At 49.7% G+C, this 19,404-nt stretch overlaps 7 protein-coding genes across 7 annotated transcripts; 3 read left to right on the forward strand and 4 right to left on the reverse strand.

Moving 5' to 3' along the window:
• Window positions 1-1,664: 1,664 nt before the first annotated feature.
• On the reverse strand, window positions 1,665-2,321 carry J7337_005487 (uncharacterized protein; the record flags this gene model as incomplete). Its single annotated transcript, XM_044823163.1, has 1 exon — window positions 1,665-2,321. One exon carries the CDS (start codon window positions 2,319-2,321, stop codon window positions 1,665-1,667), a length of 657 nt encoding a protein of 218 aa, XP_044681654.1.
• A 1,180-nt stretch (window positions 2,322-3,501) lies between these two features.
• On the forward strand, window positions 3,502-5,941 carry J7337_005488 (uncharacterized protein; the record flags this gene model as incomplete). Its single annotated transcript, XM_044823164.1, has 2 exons — window positions 3,502-5,637; window positions 5,687-5,941. The coding sequence occupies 2 exons, from the start codon at window positions 3,502-3,504 to the stop codon at window positions 5,939-5,941; spliced, it is 2,391 nt and encodes a 796-aa protein (XP_044681655.1).
• Window positions 5,942-6,436: 495 nt separating this feature from the next.
• Window positions 6,437-7,158, reverse strand: J7337_005489 (uncharacterized protein; the record flags this gene model as incomplete). The annotated part of the gene is made up of 3 exons (XM_044823165.1): window positions 6,437-6,491; window positions 6,544-6,705; window positions 6,776-7,158. 3 exons carry the CDS (start codon window positions 7,156-7,158, stop codon window positions 6,437-6,439), a joined length of 600 nt encoding a protein of 199 aa, XP_044681656.1.
• Window positions 7,159-7,763: 605 nt separating this feature from the next.
• J7337_005490 (uncharacterized protein) lies at window positions 7,764-8,765 on the reverse strand (the record flags this gene model as incomplete). The annotated part of the gene is made up of 1 exon (XM_044823166.1): window positions 7,764-8,765. One exon carries the CDS (start codon window positions 8,763-8,765, stop codon window positions 7,764-7,766), a length of 1,002 nt encoding a protein of 333 aa, XP_044681657.1.
• A 457-nt stretch (window positions 8,766-9,222) lies between these two features.
• Window positions 9,223-10,775, forward strand: RPT5 (26S proteasome regulatory subunit 6A; the record flags this gene model as incomplete). The annotated part of the gene is made up of 4 exons (XM_044823167.1): window positions 9,223-9,536; window positions 9,592-10,007; window positions 10,061-10,695; window positions 10,755-10,775. The coding sequence occupies 4 exons, from the start codon at window positions 9,223-9,225 to the stop codon at window positions 10,773-10,775; spliced, it is 1,386 nt and encodes a 461-aa protein (XP_044681658.1).
• A 1,324-nt stretch (window positions 10,776-12,099) lies between these two features.
• J7337_005492 (uncharacterized protein) lies at window positions 12,100-13,873 on the forward strand (the record flags this gene model as incomplete). Its single annotated transcript, XM_044823168.1, has 3 exons — window positions 12,100-12,181; window positions 12,243-12,605; window positions 12,672-13,873. 3 exons carry the CDS (start codon window positions 12,100-12,102, stop codon window positions 13,871-13,873), a joined length of 1,647 nt encoding a protein of 548 aa, XP_044681659.1.
• Window positions 13,874-14,478: 605 nt separating this feature from the next.
• ERB1 (Ribosome biogenesis protein erb1) lies at window positions 14,479-16,807 on the reverse strand (the record flags this gene model as incomplete). Its single annotated transcript, XM_044823169.1, has 2 exons — window positions 14,479-16,107; window positions 16,154-16,807. 2 exons carry the CDS (start codon window positions 16,805-16,807, stop codon window positions 14,479-14,481), a joined length of 2,283 nt encoding a protein of 760 aa, XP_044681660.1.
• Window positions 16,808-19,404: the final 2,597 nt, after the last annotated feature.

The raw sequence follows: 19,404 nt of genomic DNA on the forward strand, positions 1-19,404 counted from the left end.
GGTGGGGGAAATCACACCAAATGCCTGACTTTATTGACCAGGAAAATGCCTTATTCAGATGTGAACATACAGAGTGTTCAGTGCCTCTTCACAGTAAAATATCTAGAAAGACCAGTGATTTGCAGAGTTGAGGATGCAGCTCGACCAAGAGGTCCTCTTTAGGTTACGATCTTGAGAGAAAAATTCGCCGAGAAAAACCCGGCTAACCAAAACGTTCTATTTGTGTTACCCAGCACCTGGCATTTGCGACTTACACACACGCAATATCAGCTATTGGCATCACACACAGTACATACCATACTTTTCCCGACCTTGAACCATGTTCCCAGCTGCTGCGCCGTCGATTTATCAGTCGCCAAAATGTTTTGTTTCATACGGCACCATGGGCTACCTTGACACCAAGCAAGCTCCTCGCAGGGGCAAGCCTTGGACTGCAGTTATGTCGTTGGATTTCATCCATAAGGTTTGAATCAAGCAAGCACAGGCACCCAGAGTAAATCAAGTACTGAACTTAGGTTAGGTTGATCTAATTCTACCTTCAGAGGCCTACGATGCTGCTTGTCAGCAGCTCAGCAACGCTCAAAATGCCCCTTGCTACTCAAAGGTAGTAATGTCTCTTGGAGATATTCTACAAGGCGACTTTTTCACCGAGTATATTAAAAAGGGTAAGAACTATGCCCTGTGCCTAAGTACTTCTGACGCTAACCCTGTTTGCAGGTGATATCATGATGCTCTCAGAAGGACAGACAACGGTCGGCATGCTATTTACCTTGCGCGAAGGTATCCAAACGGATCAAATCCTTGAAGGCTTTTTTACTGACTCTTAGTAGGCATATTGACTATGTTTGTGGATAAGGAGACATATGAACGTGCAGGACTTGTTGGTAAACCATACGGTGCAAAGGGTGGACGAGGGTCAAAACCACATTGGAGTGAGTGGCCAGATAACAAGTGCCAGAAACAACAGCTAACTCTCGTGAAGTGGTAACATACAACCTTAGAGATCCATCCATGCTTCGAGGACACAAGGGCTATGACCGGCTGATCTACGCCTGCAAGTCTGTCTTCACTCAACCTATGACATGGCTCTTCTGCAATAGCACAACCCAAAGTAGGCATAACCAGGCTCTTTAAACCCATATGTTGATCTCATACTAATGCTTTCCAAGTCCCGAATCCTGATCCCCTGCAAAAGTTCTCTCCTACAGCCTGTACAGCAACATCCAGCATATCACAAGATATCGCTGTTCTTCAACCGAGTCTCAATGTCGATCCAGAAGTTCTCTCTGAGAATGATCGTGAGTCTCTGGAATATTTCGCCACAGAAGTTTACGAGTGGTTCTCACTCATTCGCCTTGGTAGCTCGCGTGTGGAGCCTCGTGACAGCATCGACCCCTATCTGTCAAGGTATTCTGTGCCAGGCGACAATCCCAAGGAATCCAAAGTGTGCAAGTTGAGTTGGGAGGGTTTCATGTCAGCACAGTGGCTTCGGGGCTTACTCATGGATGTGCTAGTTGCTTGTCCTTCGAGAACATGGTTTTCCCTCAGTGCTACGAGCTTTTCAAGAGGTGTATCTGGCAACAGTGATGACCTCACTATCCTGAGACCACCCAGCGCGACCGGCAGGTATCTCATGTGGGAGACAAAGTCGTCAGATTGATCCCTTAGTCTTGCTTTGATCGTACGTTTCGTTCATCCCCGACACCACTGTCGCCCAGGACAGCATCCTCAACCAACTTCCGCAGCTCGGCTTGACCTTGAGGGGTGTTGAAATCATCGCGTTGAGCCAGTTCCTCGATTCTTCTTCGGAATTCTGGGTCTATTTCCTCTGGAATGTCTGTGGTCTCGTCCATAGTACCAACAGTAACCTTCATTCCCTCTGGAGGGGGAGGGATAACTTCAGGCATGACAGCCGCTGCAGTCGAGGCAGGGTCATTGGCATTCTTGGCTTGGATCATGGCTAAGTATTCCGCAACAGCAGGAAATTCAGCTTCCGCTTCAATCTTTTCTCTAGCTGTCAACCCTTCTAATCCCCGGTGGTTGATGTTTGCTCCGAGCTCTTCGACGAGGACCTGCGCGGCATCTTGGGTTTCGACAACAAACAAGGCAGTCTCGTTGTCCTCATCTTTCAGGTCGACGTCGACGTTGAACTCGCGGACTAGCGTTCGCAGGAGGTCGAGATGATTGTAGCTGGCAGCGGCGTGGACGAGTGAATAGCCATGCTCATCCTGCGATGATGCGAGTGCTGGGTTCTCTCGAAGGAGGGGCAGCAACGCGGGGTTGTTATCGGCTGCAAGAAGGAATGGGTTTGGGGTAGACATGATTGTAGTTTTATGTTCAATACTGTTTTGCGACAAAGAGTGAGGTCTGAATAGGTGGTTTCTTTTATATACAAAGTTGAGATGGGTTTCTAGCTTGTCGCGTCGTCAGTATTGAGACCATTGAAACTTTGTATGTAGAAGGAAGAATTTTGGCGGGGTAGCTTGCATGTGGAATCCCACAATCCATCATGACGACAAAATATCAGTAATTCCTCCATTGGGTGCCTACCTATACATATCAACCCATCGTCTTTTATTAGGCAGATGACAGGCTATATTCACTAGTCTGGCCCCTATAAGTCACTTTGAATCTTGTTTCAATACCAGGCGTTCAATTGTTGCCGGCGTGACGCACCAGACACATCAAGGCCATCATTTCAGGGTAAGACCCATCCAGAGTTAGTACTTTGCCCCTCCACATCCAAAGTGCGTGCCTGACCTGATGGTGGAAGGATCCATGGGATGACTCAGTAAAAGGTCTACCAGTTTCCCAACTTGAACACAAGAGTCTAGGACCTTGAGTGATCATTGATTTCTCTCCCGTGTAACCCTTGATCCCTACTCAGGAATAGCGGCCTGACTCACTAAGAGAGCCTAAGTTCGTTCTTATTGAGGCGGTGCCGTAAGGCAGTTTTCGACTTATTCCTGGCCCGCATCGACCTCAGCACAACCGCCACAACCTCATTTGAGCTGCGTCTACAGAAATCCCATCGTGGACCCGGCCTACCTATAAAAGGCCCAGCCAGGGCAATACCTGCATCTGGTTTCAGTTGATACATACTTACATATACCCCCTCTGCCATCGGGCACAATAATACGCACATTGTTGCCCAGTTCAGTCCACCTGACAGGGCACTCACTGTAAGCAACTGCAGTTAGTCCCTTCACGCGCACGACTCTTTACATGACTCGGATTTTTAGAAAGTGAGTCCCTCCAGATCTTAGGTGCTCAAGGCTACGGAAAACAAGGCTTTGAGTTTGCTGGAACAAGTGAGCTCAGATCTCTCGGCAGAAGATTGCTTGCCCCTCGAGCGAGGAAAGCGTATCATCTTGCCTGAGAACCATCGCCATCAACCTCATGCTTGTTTACCGTCGTTCTTTGTGTTCTCTTCTCACACCCCTCAGCAGAGTCACCAAGGATCACCAGAATCTTCGAGCTTCTTCATCGGCTCTCGACAGAATGTCTGCCCCTTATGCTCCCCAGGACGTTCAAGCCGTGGCGAACGTGGTGCGTGCTTTGGACAGTGCCCGAAAGGACAAGAAACGCGGCGGATTCGCAGTCAAAAAGACAACGTTCGATGTTAAAGGATCAGCGGATGGCATCCAAGTCGACTCCTGGCGCTTGCAGGACTGGGATTACAAGCGACGTGATTTGCCCACATATGCCCGCGGCCTCTTCACTACCAAGACACGAAGAAACGAGCCAGAAATCGCCGTGAGAGGCTACGACAAGTTCTTCAATGTTAACGAGGTTCATGAGACCAAGTGGGAGAACATCTTCACACGCACTCAAGGCCCCTATGAGCTGACCCTCAAGGAGAACGGCTGCATCATTTTCATTGCCGGATTGGAAGACGACACATTGATTGTGTGCAGCAAGCACTCCACTGGCGACCGAGATGACATCCAAGTCAGCCATGCCAGCGCCGGAGAGAAGCGCCTAGAACAACAACTCGCTGCCGTTGGCAAGACTAAAGCAGATCTTGCACGAGAGCTCCGCAAGAGGAACGTGACTGCCGTCGCTGAGCTTTGTGATGATCAATTTGAGGAGCATATCTTAGCATACGGTCCAGATAAGGCTGGACTATATCTCCATGGTATCAACCTCAACCTACCCGAGTTCGCTACCTACCCCAGTCGTTTCGTTCAGGAGTTTGCCGATGCGTGGGCGTTTCGCAAAACGGGTCTTATCACAATGGACGACATCCACCAAGTTAAGGCTTTCCTTGAAGAAGTAGCTGAAACCGGAGCACACGATGGTCGCGATGTCGAGGGTTTTGTTATACGTTGCAAGATGTCCCACGACCCTTCTACACATCCATATCGCGACTGGTTTTTCAAGTACAAGTTTGAGGAGCCATACCTAATGTACCGCCAGTGGAGAGAATGTACCAAGGCTTTAATTGCTGGAAAACAGCCAAAGTTCAAGAAACACACCAAAATCACCGAGGAGTATCTGCTTTACGCCCGACGACGACTTGCCGCAGACCCGAAGCTGGGAAAGGAGTACAACAACAACCACGGGATCATCGCTCTCCGAGACGACTTCTTGAAATTCAAGAACATCAATGGTGCAGATGCAGCTAATATGGGAGAGCTGGATCCTGTTGTAATGACAGAGGTCACTCGCGACGTTATTCTATGTCCTATTGCCACCATTGGCTGTGGTAAGACAACCCTTGCTATGGGGCTCTCGCACCTTTTCGGTTGGGGTCATGTTCAAAACGACAATATCTCTGGTAAGGGCCGGCCTCCGCGCTTTACAAAGATGGTGTTGGATGAGCTCAAAGACCATCCTGCCGTGATTGCAGACCGAAACAATGCACAGAGACACGAACGGAAGCAGATTATCACCGATGTGAAGCTCCAGCATTCTTCTGCCAAGCTTGTTTGCATGAACTTCAAGCATGATGAAGACTCCATCGATGAGATCCGGCGAATCACCCAGGAAAGAATTATTGCCCGGGGTGATAACCACCAGACTATCCATGCAGCAAGCGACAAAGAGAAGTTCATTGGCGTAATGGAGGGTTTTATCAACCGATATGAAGCCTGTAACCCGCACTCTCGACCCGACGATGGCTTCGATGCTGTCATCGACCTTGATCCTACAGCTAGCAGCCGACAGAATCTCGAAACTCTCGTCACACAACTCCACAAGTTGTTTCCAAATCTTGTCAAGGAGATTCCCTCTGCTGCATCGTTTGATGCTGCCATGGATTACGCCCTCGGCTACAAACCAGACTTTAGGCACGATATACCCGACAGGGGCAAAAAAGGCTATCCTCAGCAGCAAAAGCCTAAAGTTCAGAAGCCAAGAAAGATGGAGTACATGTCTGTGGGCATCTCGACCCAAGAGGTCAACAATGCTCTTGAGCAAGCTTTCAAAGCCACTCAACCTGCAACCTCGCGGCTTTATACACAACTCAAACAGACACGACGCATACAGCCAAAATTCCATGTGACTTTGCTGCACAAGTCCGGCAGTAAGGAGCACCCTGAGCTCTGGCAGAGATACGCTGCGCTGCAGAAAGAAGCAGAGGCTGCTGGAGACCCTGAAGGGCAAGTTGGCGAATGCGATGTCATGCTCGAACGAGTAAGCTGGCCCAAAACTCATGAGCTCTACCGCAACTGACCGTAAATAGGCTGTGTTTGATGACAGAATCATGGCTATCGTGGTTCGCCTAGCAGACCAAAATGACCAATGGCAGTGTGTAAACCGCGTTGCTCACATAACTGTCGGAACTCGAGATGATTCTGTAAAGCCCAAGGAAAGCAACGACCTCTTGGCAAGGTGGCTGGAAGTGGGTAGTTCCCCAGAAACCAAGATCGGAGAGGTTGTATTCGAGGAGAGGCCTACACTCAAGGGTACAGTGGCACCTGTGCTTAGCAAGTTTTAGAGGAGTGATAGATTTTCACGGGGTACTAGCATGATCTGAGAATACGGACTCTGAAGAGGCCTTCCTCACGGGTTCAAGGTTTATTTGGCGAGACATACATAAGATACTTCTTTCTTGTCTCCCCATGACTGAAAGTAAACTCAGATACGCTGAGCCACGTTGAAATCTTGGCAAAGATGGTTTTCAATAGCCGGATGTATCAGCTGAATTTCAACACGGACGAGCCAAGCCCCAAGGCACTTGCTTTTCTAGAGGAATCCAGGTGTGCTAGAAGGAGTGTGAGCATATCTATTAATTTGATAAGAACGAGGGTTGCTTCTAACATGAGGTAATTCGATCCCCAGTTCTGAGCTGGGAAGGGGTATTGTGAATACGTCTAAATGGACGAAACTAAAAGAAAGATGAAAAAAAAAAAAAAAAAAAAAAAAAAAAAAAAAAAAAAAAAAAAAAAAAAAAACAGTACAACACAAGCAGCGTGTGCAACTCAATCATGCGTTACTCATCATCAAGGAATCGGCTAGCCAGGGCACCGAAGAATGGCACCTCGAATCTAAGCGGTCTATTAATAACAAGATCAGAATGGACCGGGGGACTCCGCGTACCTGTCGAGGATCTCTGCATCTTTGTAGGCCCGCAAAGTGAGAATTGCAATTAAGGCAATGTCGCAAAGAAAAAAGAGCCAGCCCAGGAACGTTGACCATGAAAATATAAGATGGAAGACCATAATGGCTGTGAATAGTAATGCAGATTGCCAAGCATGAAACCTAATACGAGAGTCAGAAAACGAACAGATATTGATGAAAGTTGAGCGCGACCACAAAGATACAATCGTACCTCACATAGTCACTATTCCGTTCCAAGATCAGTAGTATAATAGCACCCAGTGGTGGAAAAGCGACATATGCTAAACAGGCTTCGTAATCCAGGCGCATTCCCAAGCTTGTGTCGAACTCGCTGACTTCGGCAGCAGGATAGGTACCAGGCATTGTGCTTGGTCCACCGAAAGCGCGATTATCAGGACTGATGGCCGCCCAGCCAGCTGACTGGCCATCGAAACCGCTCCATCCTCTTTGTGGCTGTGGATGCTGAAGCGGTGGAGGAGATGCGACGGGTGAAAACGATCGTCTGGCATCATAGGATGGTCGAGGAGAGGCGTAGTCGGGAGAGGTCACCCGTGAGTGCTCCGGAGGAGATGATTGATAGGGAGCGAAGTCCATATTGTGTGTGTTGAATTGTGTTGCTGATTCGATGTAGACGATTCGGTAGGTGAATCGAATGACGATAGAACAGTAGACAGGCCGTAAGCGAACTCCAGTAACTAACCGTGGCCTTGTCTTCCTTTTATTCCACAGCTTTGAGATACTTTGGAGAAAAGCAGTGATTGTGTCGTGTTGTTGTAAAGTGGTTTGCGGCTACTGAGTTGATCGAGAGGCGGGGCGGTGATTGTAGGTCAAGGTTGTTCTTGGTAAGGTAGGAGTTAGCTCTCGCATACCTAGTAGAGTACCTGCATATAATAAAGGTAGGTAGCTTTCAGCCACACATTATCTACGGATACAGCCACACTTATTGCTTCGCAAGGTCGAGCTCGTATCAACTGGCATAATTCTGCCTTTTCTCCAAAGCAACAGAGAGTATTTATAAGCATTTGCTTCTCTAATCAATGGACAAGGTGCCATAGATATGGCTTTGCTGGAAGAACTCTTGATCTAGCCAGCTTTAACATTGCAGCGATCCAATATGCTGTTCGTACATCTACATATACATGGCCTTTGTAAGGCGTCTTATTTGTACATCGCATCTCAAAACCTCCCGAGCTCTAGGTTCATTCGCCATCCTTTTTGTCGCCCTTGATCTCGTCTTCAAGCTGGCCCTTTCTGCCCTCCAGAGCCAACCATAAGCTCCTGCTTCCGCCCTCCAGGGTACTGGTGATGCCCAATCCGACGCCTTGGAGCATGGCCACCAACTGGCCCCTCAAGCCTTCCAGGCCGCCCTCAATACCGCCAACCCAGTTGATACCAGATTGATCAAAGATCTTGCCTTCAACGCGGCCACCAACGAGTAGTAACTTAGCAAGACCACTTTGGCAGATGGGATCGTGAAAACCGGGGTTCTTCTTTCTTGAAGGAGCCGGGAACTTCCCCGGAACGGGTGCCAGAACACTCAATGCTGCCGCGAGGTGGGCCGGAGAGACGGCGGGGAGAACCAATGCCGCCAAGGGGCCAACCATTACTGGCTCGATCTGAGCGTAGCTGGAGTCCTCGGGCACTTGGGCATTCCTAATGGTTTCATATGCAGCTTCGGAAAGATCATGCACAACAGGACCCCGCACCGTTCTTGTTGTCTTATCCGACGCAGCAGCAGCCTCGGGGTCGTAGAACTCAACAAGCTTGAGTGCCACGCGCAGCATATTGGTTCGCACCACCTGTAATTGGACTAATGGGGTGATATCGACAGGTTCAGCACCAGGAATCGCATTGGGCTTGGGAACTGTGGAAAGAGCCTTCTTCAGCTCTCGCCGCACTGCAGCCCACTCTACGGCCGTCAAATTGCTATGTTGAAAGAATAAGATCAAGGGAGTCGTCCGGAGGAGTGATGTGTAGGTTCGGATCAGCTGGCTCTTTCTCGTCTCAACAGGCCTGGCGCTAGGAGGTTTGGTGATGGGAGCATGGTCGATTGGTTTTCGGACCTCGGTCACCGCAGCCGAATGGTTTGGCGACGTCGAAATACTGCGAAGAGTCGTTGACCATGGCCTGTGAGAGAGGTGTGATTCTCTGCGCAATTGACGCAGATAGGGCGACGCAGTCCGTGATATTCGTGAAGCCATATTTTCTAGCTATGGGGCATGTCAGAACAGAGAATCAAAGATTCGAGAGTTAATGCTGTACATACATGAAACTGTCTTCCTGGCTCCGTACCTAGCCAGATCAAAAATTCCACAAGCACTCACGGTCGCTATATGCCAATTGCGAGAGTTTCGATCCGTGCTTGGCCCGTGCATCGGATCAACCCACCGCCGATCCCCGGCACTCACTGCAAGGTCACTGGGGCCAATGCCGTGCTGTTGCTGGCAGGCCAGGCTGATTACGCGCGACCTGACTGCCTACCTGACAGCTTGATCTTTGGTGTCTGTGGTTGGAGCATCCATAGCATTTGGCTTTTGCATTCAATTCTCTGCCGCACATCAACCACAACGACTTTGCGCTCACCTCTATCAACCCTAATACGAGCTTGTGGCTACATAAACCCATCCCAGTCAGATTTAATCCACATCATTTCCCATCATGTCGACTCTCGAGGAGCTCGATGATCTCGACCGCCGAGACAAGGAGGAGAAGAAGAGAGATGGCGACGACAAGAAAGAGAAGAAGCCTACTGATGGCGACGCCGACATGCAAGATGCAGAGGAGGAGGAGGAGGAGGACGATATCCTTGACGATGAGATCCTGGGGCTGAGCACACAAGACATTCAAACCCGCAAACGCTTGCTAGAGAACGATTCTCGCATCATGAAGAGCGAGTTCTCGCGGTTATCACACGAGAAGGCCGCCATGGGCGAGAAGATCAAAGAGAACCAGGACAAGATTGCTAACAACAGGTTTGTTCCCGGTGAGCCATGGAAATGCGAATGTCATCGCTGACCCGGTTTATAGACAACTCCCGTACCTCGTCGGCAACGTCGTTGAGCTGCTTGACCTGGACCCTACGGCCGAATCATCAGAAGAGGGTGCCAACATTGACCTGGATGCCACTCGAGTTGGAAAATCAGCTGTCATCAAGACGTCCACACGACAAACAATCTTTCTCCCTTTGATTGGCCTGGTCGATGCCGATAACTTGAAGCCTGGCGACCTCATTGGTGTGAACAAGGATTCGTATCTTATTCTCGATACGCTTCCGGCCGAGTACGACAGCCGCGTCAAGGCTATGGAGGTGGATGAGAAGCCCACAGAACAGTACACTGATGTTGGTGGACTGGATAAGCAGATTGAAGAGTTGGTGGAAGCAATCGTTTGGCCCATGAAGGAGGCTGAGCGTTTCAAGAAGATTGGCATCAAGGCCCCAAAAGGTAACATGGAAGAGAAGTCATGAAACTCTACCGTATGTACTAACTCTGCTCAGGTGCACTGATGTATGGCCCCCCAGGTACAGGCAAGACTTTACTAGCACGAGCCTGTGCAGCACAGACGGACGCTACATTCTTGAAGCTGGCAGGTCCCCAACTGGTCCAGATGTTCATTGGTGATGGCGCCAAGCTCGTACGGGACTGCTTTGCGCTGGCTAAGGAAAAGGCTCCTGCGATTATTTTCATCGACGAGTTGGATGCGGTTGGTACCAAGCGCTTCGACAGCGAGAAGAGCGGCGACCGTGAAGTACAGCGAACCATGTTGGAGCTACTGAACCAGCTCGACGGTTTCGCCTCTGACGACCGAATCAAGGTGTTGGCTGCAACAAACCGAGTCGATGTTCTTGATCCTGCGCTTCTACGATCTGGCCGCCTCGATCGCAAGATTGAGTTCCCCCTGCCAAATGAGGAGGCCCGCGCTCAAATCTTGAAGATCCATTCCCGCAAGATGAAGGTTGACCCCGGTGTCAATTGGGGTGAGTTGGCCCGAAGCACGGATGAGTTTGGAGGTGCTATGTTGAAGGCTGTTTGTGTGGAGGCTGGTATGATTGCTTTGCGATCAGGCAAGAACAAGATTGGTCACGAGCATTACGTTGATGCCATTGCTGAGGTGCAGGCCAAGAAGAAGGATGTAAGTAATGAAAGCTTAGTGTTTTGTCATGGGATTTGCTTGCTAACTATGCTCAACAGACGGTCAACTTCTACGCTTAATTGTGACGATGTTAGATATTGCGGACTGGGTTACAGGTCAAATGAGCCGGGGCATTGGGGATTAGACGCGGCAAAGGCGAACATAGATCAATGTAACACTATCTCGACATATCGCCGTGTCTCATGGGGCCTTGACTTCTGAATGGTGAATCGACACGGCTCGGGAGTCCAAAAGCCCGACATGGACGCTTCGTAATCGTGAATGTCAATGTCTTTATGGTATGCCTAGAATTTTGATCATATACGATCAAAAGTAGGGACAGGATCTCAGCAATTCAGACCCAGTCATTCACCGAATCCAAAGTAAGGTAGTCAGTCAGCCATGTTACAACACACAGAGCCAAGCAATAAACTCCAGGCAAAGATGATCATGTCAGCAGCAATTTGAGAATTACCTGAAGACCTGCTGGTGCAGGTTAAAAAACAAATATTCTCTTCTCAGGCATTCATTTATCGATCTGTGCGACCTAGACTCAAACGGTGGCAGTATTTGGCCGCAAGGTAGGCCACCCCACCGGAGCATTTGTTCCATTCGAGAAATCGAGATCGACGTCTTGGAGTGCGGTTCGATTAAACATGGGCGAGAAACAGCATGTGCTTCACAGAAAGGACAATTTTCAGCTCAGCTAGGGCAGTTTTTGGCAGCGGAATGTACCGACATGCACTGGCTGGGCTTAGTCATATGGCGTCTTACCTGTTCGAGCTTGGAGCTTGTGCGGGGCGGGTCATGCAATGTACGTCATGGTGGCGCCTGGGGAGGAGAGGGCACTCATCCAAGGCTTGTTTGTGCAAAATCACATCGCGATGATGATGAGCGATAGGCAATGATGATGCTGTTGGTGACGCTACTGCCCCTTTGTTGACGAGTGATGAAGTATTGTGATACAGGCTCTTGTGGAACTGTTTTGGTGCACCTGCCTCTCACAGTTCAGGCTTTGCTTAGCTGATGCGCAAGTATTCTGTACCTCACTGTTACTCAGTGTAAACTGCCAAATTCCAGCCACCCATGACAACGGCACAGTGACGTGATAGATTTCCCCTTCCCCGTGGCTTGCATCGTCTTGTCTAGGTTGTCTTGCCTTTTCCCTTCTTTTCCCTCGCTCATCTCGCTTCAGTTGCGTAACTCTTCCATTTCCCATCATTCCTCTTCCAATTCTTTACCCTCTAATCCCCCCCGAGGTGATTCCTACAAGTATTATCGCACTGTTCAGCGACCTAGCTAGCTCCTGTCATTTCGTCGCGACTTGGCATTGTCTACACAAGGAACTAGATCTGTACCAAGGAACATTTCCATCTCTCTGAAGCAGAAACAGCAGCAGCCAAAATGAGATTTTTGAATGCCGTCTTGGCCGCGGTGGCCATCAACGGTGTCACCGCCAGCACATGGTTCCCTGGCTCGAAGCCTGGTAAGCTTGCTATCCTGCCCGCCCTTTCTCCTGGTCTGCCGCATAGTCTGACAAAAATCAGTTTACAACAAGTGGCACGAGACTGAGCTGGAGCGCTGGCTCTCAGACCACGATGTCCCCTACCCAACACCTGCCGACCGCAAGGATCTCGAGTCCTTGATTGAGAAGAACTGGGAGAATTACGTTGTTACTCCTTACAACAGCTGGGATACTAACCAACTCAGCTCTTACTTGCAATCAAAGGGCAAGGAGGCCAAGAACGAGGCCGCTGCCTCGAAGGATAGCCTTTTGTCCCAGGTAAAGGCCAACTGGTATGAGACTGAGGGTAGCGCCCAATCTGCCTGGCTCAGCGTCAAGGATTGGATCCTCGATACCTGGACTGAGAGCCAGTTGAAGGCATTTGCCGACAAACATGGAATACCCGGTAGGTCAATTCAGTGTTCTCGTCGTTATCGGTCTGAGTTGCCAGAGAACTAATCTCTCATCACAGTCCCCCAACCTCGCCACCGTGACACACTTCTCCAGAAGGCTCGTTCCAGCTACGAGATCGTTGCCAAGAAGGCCAACCAGGCCTCTTCGTATCCTGGCAACTGGCTCTACGAAACATGGTCCGAGTCTGACCTCAAGGAGTGGCTTGACACCCATGGATTCCCCGCCCCCCAGCCCATGACACGCGACAAGCTCATTGCTTCGGTCCGACGCAACTCTCGCCTTGCCTACCTCAAGGCTCAGGACCAGGCCGCTAGTGCCACCGCCAGCGCTCAGGGAGCATATGCCACTCTCACTGACATGATCATTGATGCCTGGAGCGAGTCCCAGCTCAAGGAGTTCTGCGACAAGAACGGTATTGCTGTTCCCCAGGGCACCAAGGCCAACGAACTCCGCGCCCTCGTCCGCAAGCATCGAGCCGATATCCTCGGTGATAACATTTCTGCCAGCGCCGCATCCGCCTACGGTGCTGCTACCTCTAACGCCCAGAACCAGTACGCCAAAGCTACCGACAGCGCTTCTTTGGCTGCTCAGGATGCTTTCAACCAGGCTGTTGGAACTTGGTCCGATAGCCGCCTCAAATCTTACCTCGATGCTCGTGGCGTCCCTGTTCCTCAGGGCTCCAAGAAGAATGAGCTCGAGGCCCTCGTTCGCAAGAATGCTCATGTTGCCTACCACAGTGGAAACGCCTGGACTTTTGATGATTTTAGCTATGACAACTTGAAGAAGTACCTTCAACGCAACGGAGATGCTGCTGCCAAGCAGGTAGCCGAGAAAAAAGATGCCACTCGCGATGAGCTCTATGATGCTGCTCAGTCCGCCTACTCTTCCGCCTCTTCGGCTGGAGGATCTACCTGGGCCTCAGCCACTAGCTACCTCACTTCTGCCACAAACTCTGCCAAGCAGTCTGCCTTCGATGAGTGGACCGAGACTGACCTCAAGGCCTACCTCGATAGCTATGGTGTGCCCGTGCCACAAGGATCTAAGCTTGAGGATCTGAAGGCTGAAGCACGAAAGCAATCCACCTACTTCAAGTACGGCACCAGCTCCCCGACTGGAACTTTCTTCGCTAAGCTCGGAGAAACCGCCCGCGATACCTACAACTGGGTTGCCAACCAGCTTCAGCTTGGTGGCCAGGCTGCGAAGCAGAAGGCTGCGGAGGCCGAGGCTGATGCCAAGGCAAAGATCCGCGAGGAGCTGTAATGTGTGGAGGACACGCGGAACTTTTGACTTTGGTGCTCAGATGGTCAAAAGATCCTTGTGGTCTTGGAAATGTGATGTCAGTGTAGCAGGTTGCCATTGACGAAAAGGCGAGAAGACAAGGTCAAAGCTGGCTATAGTTGAGCCATAACGATGATGCAGACTATGATACTTTAGGTCGTTTGCTTTAGCAGCTAGTTATGTTTTACGAATCCTATTTTGTTAATCACATAATAAGATCATTCATTAATGTGAATGCCAATAGTTAAATCCTATATGAAAGTCTTAAACATATGATGCTTTCCAAGAAGGTGCATCGATATTGCATGCACTGCTGTATCTCACGCTATGCCGCCATTCATTACTTTATCAAGGATGCACATCAGATATCCAGTATGATAATAGATGGGAAGACTTTCTTATGCTTGACGAAATGTCTCAAAACAGAGTCACGTAGCAAAACAGGTTGGTGTAAAAGTATGAATGAAAATATCATGTGATTCTGTTTTCTGTTTCCTAACGCCATCGCTGGAAGAAAGTCCACGGCGACCAAAATTAAGTCCTCTCCTCCCCTCATGGCATGGGTAGAACCATTTACCAAACCGATATCATGCCCAGAGCCTGCAGGTTCCATCTGCACCAGCGCTGAGACACCAGGGGTGCTTCGGGTGCCAGTCCACGTCAAGGACGCCCAGCTTGTTGATTACTTTATGGCCCTTGAGCATCTTGACAGGGACAATAGTCGCGTTCTCCATAAGATCGCTCACGACCTTGCCATGGAAGATCTGTAATGTTCCGTCGTCACTGGCATCAGCGAAGAGTGGCAGGCTGCGGTGGAATTTGACAGCGCGGATTGCTTCAGGGTGGAATCGCATCGTCTTGTAAGGGCGGGACGACAGATCAAGATCATGCCACAGAAGTCTTCGATCGTATGAGCCAACAATAAGATTATCTCCACCAGGGTGAATATCAAATGAAGAGATCCATCGGGCACCAGGTTGGACAACCTTGACAAGTTCCTGGCGCTGGAGATCGTAGCACCTGATCATTCGCTGAGTAGCAACAAAGAACAGTGGCCTCGAAGGATGGAACTGAGCCGTCTGGGCAAGACCAGGCAGCTTTCGGAAAGGAATTTGACTGAGATGCTTGGAGAGCGTGTGGATGGCGACTGAGCTCCTTTGTCCGGTTGGTGAGACAGTGGAGATGAACTCGCCTCGCCTGTGCCAGCTGATGACCTTGATCGTTGACCTAACAGTAGCCATGAGGAGCACACCGGCAGCTTCCAGCTTGGCCCCAGGTCGTGACCACTTGGCAGGAGGTTCTTTCTTCACACCATTGACTGTAGTGGGCTGTGCTCCATTAGTAGCGTAGCCGAAGCCAGCGTCGAGAACATCGCGACTGGCCTTCTCAACAGCATCACTGGCTACCGAGGGGATCATGAAAAAGAGATCCTCTCCAGCCGCAGCTGCCAGAATAAAGGTCTCCTTATTGGGCCGCCATCGCACAATATTGACTGGCTCCTCGCTACTAAGCTTTGCCATCCATTCTTGGTGGCCGTTGAGAGCCCAGACACGGACTGTACCATCATCACCCCCTGAGGCCACGAATTCACCATCTGGACTGAACGATACCGAACGAACTCGACCATCATGGCCACGGAAGATGGTCTGGTTGAGGGTGGGGAACGGCTTAAGGTCTTCTGGCCGGGGAAGCTTAGGCAGAAGAGAGTTGGGGTCGATGTTGAGCCTGTTCTTCCTGATTCGTGGGGCGAGATAAAGATCCAGACAGCGATCGAATCGTTCCTTGACGAACTCGCCATAACCAGGAACCTTGCGCAGCGAGTCAAATTTGGCAGGTAAGTACTCCTTTCCTCTCTCCTCGGGATCTTGGTTCTTCCAGGCTTCCTTTTCCTCCTCAGTCGGCAAGTACTCGGGTGGTGGGTTGTAGCTAAGGTCGTATCCTGGAGGAGCAAGCTTGGGAGCTGGGATGTTCATTACATGGGGGTCTTGAGGCTCCTCGTTTGCCCATACATCGTAGTAAGACTCTTCCTTCTCCTCTTGTTCTCGTTGTCGCTCCTCGGGAGGCTTGTAGGGTAGAATACGGCCCTCTTTGATGGCCCGGACAAGCTTGGCAACACGCTTGGCTTCATGCTTAGAGGGAACAAATCGCCGCTTCGGTTCTGGCGCAGCGCTCAGAGGCATCTTCTCCTCAATACTGGTGAAGTATAGCACCATATCCTGCGATGGTTAGTGGCGAGCAGCGGAATAGAAGTGAAGGACATACGGGGTAAGGATCGTAATCCTCATTGGGGACCTCGTTCATTTGTAGTCGCTTAAGAAGTTCAAGCTGGTCCTGGGTCAAGTCCAAAGGCTTCCCAGTTTCAGGATCTGTCAAACCAGTCCAGCCCTTGGGAATCTCAATACTGTCGAGGAGAGCATCGAGAGCCTCCCCAGTGGCTGGGCGCATAATCTTCTTGCCATTGATGTCGTATCCGATGTGGGGGTAGGAGTCGTAGAAAGAGAGGGGAATATTTCCAATTGTGTTGTTTGGGCCTTGGGCATCTGAATCGTCACTGTCATAGACAGGATCAACCTCAGCATACTCATAGCGCTCCCCGCCGTTGGCATCCTTGACGACGCGATAGTTTGGTTCCGAATTATCAGCGTCGAGTGGTGGAGGGGCCACGAAGTTGTCGTCTACGTCGGAGGAGGCGTCTTCACTGTACGTATCATCGTCGTCGTTCTCTTCATCTTCATCATCGTCGTGCTCATTCGTGTCTTGGCCGTCGAGTCCATCCTCAAGATCGCTTTCCTCAAAGTCAGATCCATCTTCGCTTTGTGACAAGACGCCGTCCAACTCCAAGCCAGCGAGCTCGTCTTCGACGGGAGCAGGTTCTGCGAGAACCTTTCGCTTGCGTGATGCCAATGTTGGTGCCATTGGATCCTTCCAATTGATCAGGAGGAATTTTGCAGAAGATTAGCGGGTTGAATGGCAGGGAAGCCAAAGCGATTATTTTTTTTTTTTTTGAGACAGATAAGATAAGAATAGAAGAGTTGGAACATTTGGAAGCTAGCTAAGCTGGCTGGGAAAGGTGGAGCCGACGATAGTGGAGTGGGGATCTGTAGGGTAGGTACCAGGTGCTCACTCTATTATCTTATCAAGAACAACCTTGAACTTCATGTGAGCGATAAGGATAATCGTCCTGTTCTTTTTAGCCTTGGGCTGTATATACTGATATATCAGACGTCATGCAAAAGAGTTATATGTAACTGATGAATAGTTGTTCAATACTCTCAAGTTGTTTTTGACTACAATTGTTTCGTTTAAGCTAGCCTTTGTATTAAGGACGGTGACTTCAGGCAGGCTTCTGCTTACGAAAGTTCATAAATGAACTTCAATAATTTGAGAGTCACCATTCATAGGTTAGAAAGGTTCGTTGTAAGAGTGGCCGTTCTCGTGCCGCAGTGATCAGTGAAGCTCATGGCTGTTTGAAAATTTGCCGACTACAACAACTGGAACACAGATAGCAGGACGATTAAATTTTCGCGTCCTGGAACTCAAAGGCCGATAGAGATAAAACTTCAGTACTCTTGTTGATTTCATAAAGGGGGGCCAGCCACAGCATCAAAGCTTGGCGTCTTGATCCAGATCAGCTGCCAGGAACAGCTTGTCTGATGCCACAGTTGACTCGATTCAGACCTCTTGGCTTTATTCATTGAACTTGGATGGAAAAAGGCGTCGGGTATTCCGAACCACGCGACCAACGGTGAATATAATCAGCCACGATCGGGATTTTATTTTGCGGCTAGACTATTCTAAAAAACCATTCTGCGAGCTCTTCTGTCCTGTCCTGTCCTGTCTATTTGTTTGTTTGTTGGTGGCTGAATCTATTAGCCAAGCTGGGAATAATATCAACCCAGACTGGGTTTTGGCAAAACCAACAACGGGAACAACGACACACTACCTTAGCACGGAGCAGCGAGTTTCGGAGGCTCTCGATAATTTAGCAATGCTCTCTAAAGTTTTATATGTGGTCTGAGAGTTGTATCTAGGGAACCAGGATGAAAATCAAGGATGATAGGGACTTGCTCTTCACTGTTCATGGTCGTACTACTGCCACGAGAACTTCTAAAAATTCGAGTTGGGCATGGCCTGATATCCGAAATCGGTCACCTATAGATGACTTTTGCTTCTGGAATCTTTCCAAACAAAGAAGTATCAGTCTGTAAGTTTCATCTTGTGGCTTACAAGAGCCAGCTGAGCTCCCCCCCTTTTTCCAGTTGAGGAACCGGAGCGTTTCTTCCATATTGAATAATATCTGGCCAAGGCTTGGACCATGATCTAGAAGCATATGAATATGGCCTGGTTCCTGCATTGACACTTTACAATAGAAACCGTTATAGACCATACTCGTGGCTGGCTGTTGGCCTATCGCCTATCGAATGCCAAACCAGCCTGATCGTGTCTCTCACTTCTGCACATGCTAAGAAAGATCTACAACGTGGTTCATGCCTCTATCGATGATGTAAAAGAGGATCGCCACAGTAATTTGGTTATAATCACCAACTGGCGTCGGTGGTTCATTGAACCAACAGCAAGTTCCGACTCCTGGCAATGGTTCTGAACCTTCTCCAGAATGACTGACAGTTTGACCAGTAGCCGAAATCCAAGAGAAAGGGTGCAATGAGTTGGTGTATAAATGTCATGCCCGGGCCTGGCAATGCAGTTCCTCATACTGACGCCAGTGAGTTCATACATCGTCCAATATGCACCTTCGTCCTACTTGTGTGCCCTTGATGGCAATGGTGCTGTTCTTTACTCTTGTCAATGCCGTGGCACCCGTCGTCGATGTATCATACAGCAAATACAGGGGCAGCGAGCGTGGCCATTCATCTCACAGCTTACGGAGGTAGAGATGACAAGTTGTTCCACGCTGCTGCAGCTGAGTCAATATCTGCTTCACCTATCAAAACAGTGGAACAAGCGTCATATCAAGCAGAAAGCTTCATCGAAAATGTCGGTTGCTCCTCCAAAGATGCCATTACTTGCATGCGAACCAAGACTATCGCCGAAATCTAGCCGCCAATATCAAGGTCCCATACCCTGGAGGCACACGGCTACCAATCGGCATGTGGGGTCCTGTTGTTGATGGAGATTTCGTACAAGATGCTCTCTGGAGCTCATCCGACCAAGGGAAGTTCGTCAAATCGGTGCCACAACCAAAGAGGGCCGAGAATTGCACCAGCTGCATCCTCGAGAACAGAAAATGAGGATTTTTTCAAGGCCGAGTTTCCACTTCTTGAGTCAACTCACATGACTCAGATCACGGCCTGGTACCCCGATTTAGCGGATACGTGTTCGAAAGCTGGTTGTCTCAAACGACCCCTCAGCGATGCGTATGGCGACATGAGGTTTCAATGCTCAGGCATCTCGTTATCAGAATCTATTTCCCCCTGGATGCCGAAGAAAACCTGGAACTACTGGTATAACGTCGAGGGTCCAGGTTTCATGGCTCAGGGAAGAGGTGAGGCTCA

This window comes from Fusarium musae, chromosome 4, assembly GCF_019915245.1.
Source record: "Fusarium musae strain F31 chromosome 4, whole genome shotgun sequence".
Taxonomy (NCBI): domain Eukaryota; kingdom Fungi; phylum Ascomycota; class Sordariomycetes; order Hypocreales; family Nectriaceae; genus Fusarium; species Fusarium musae.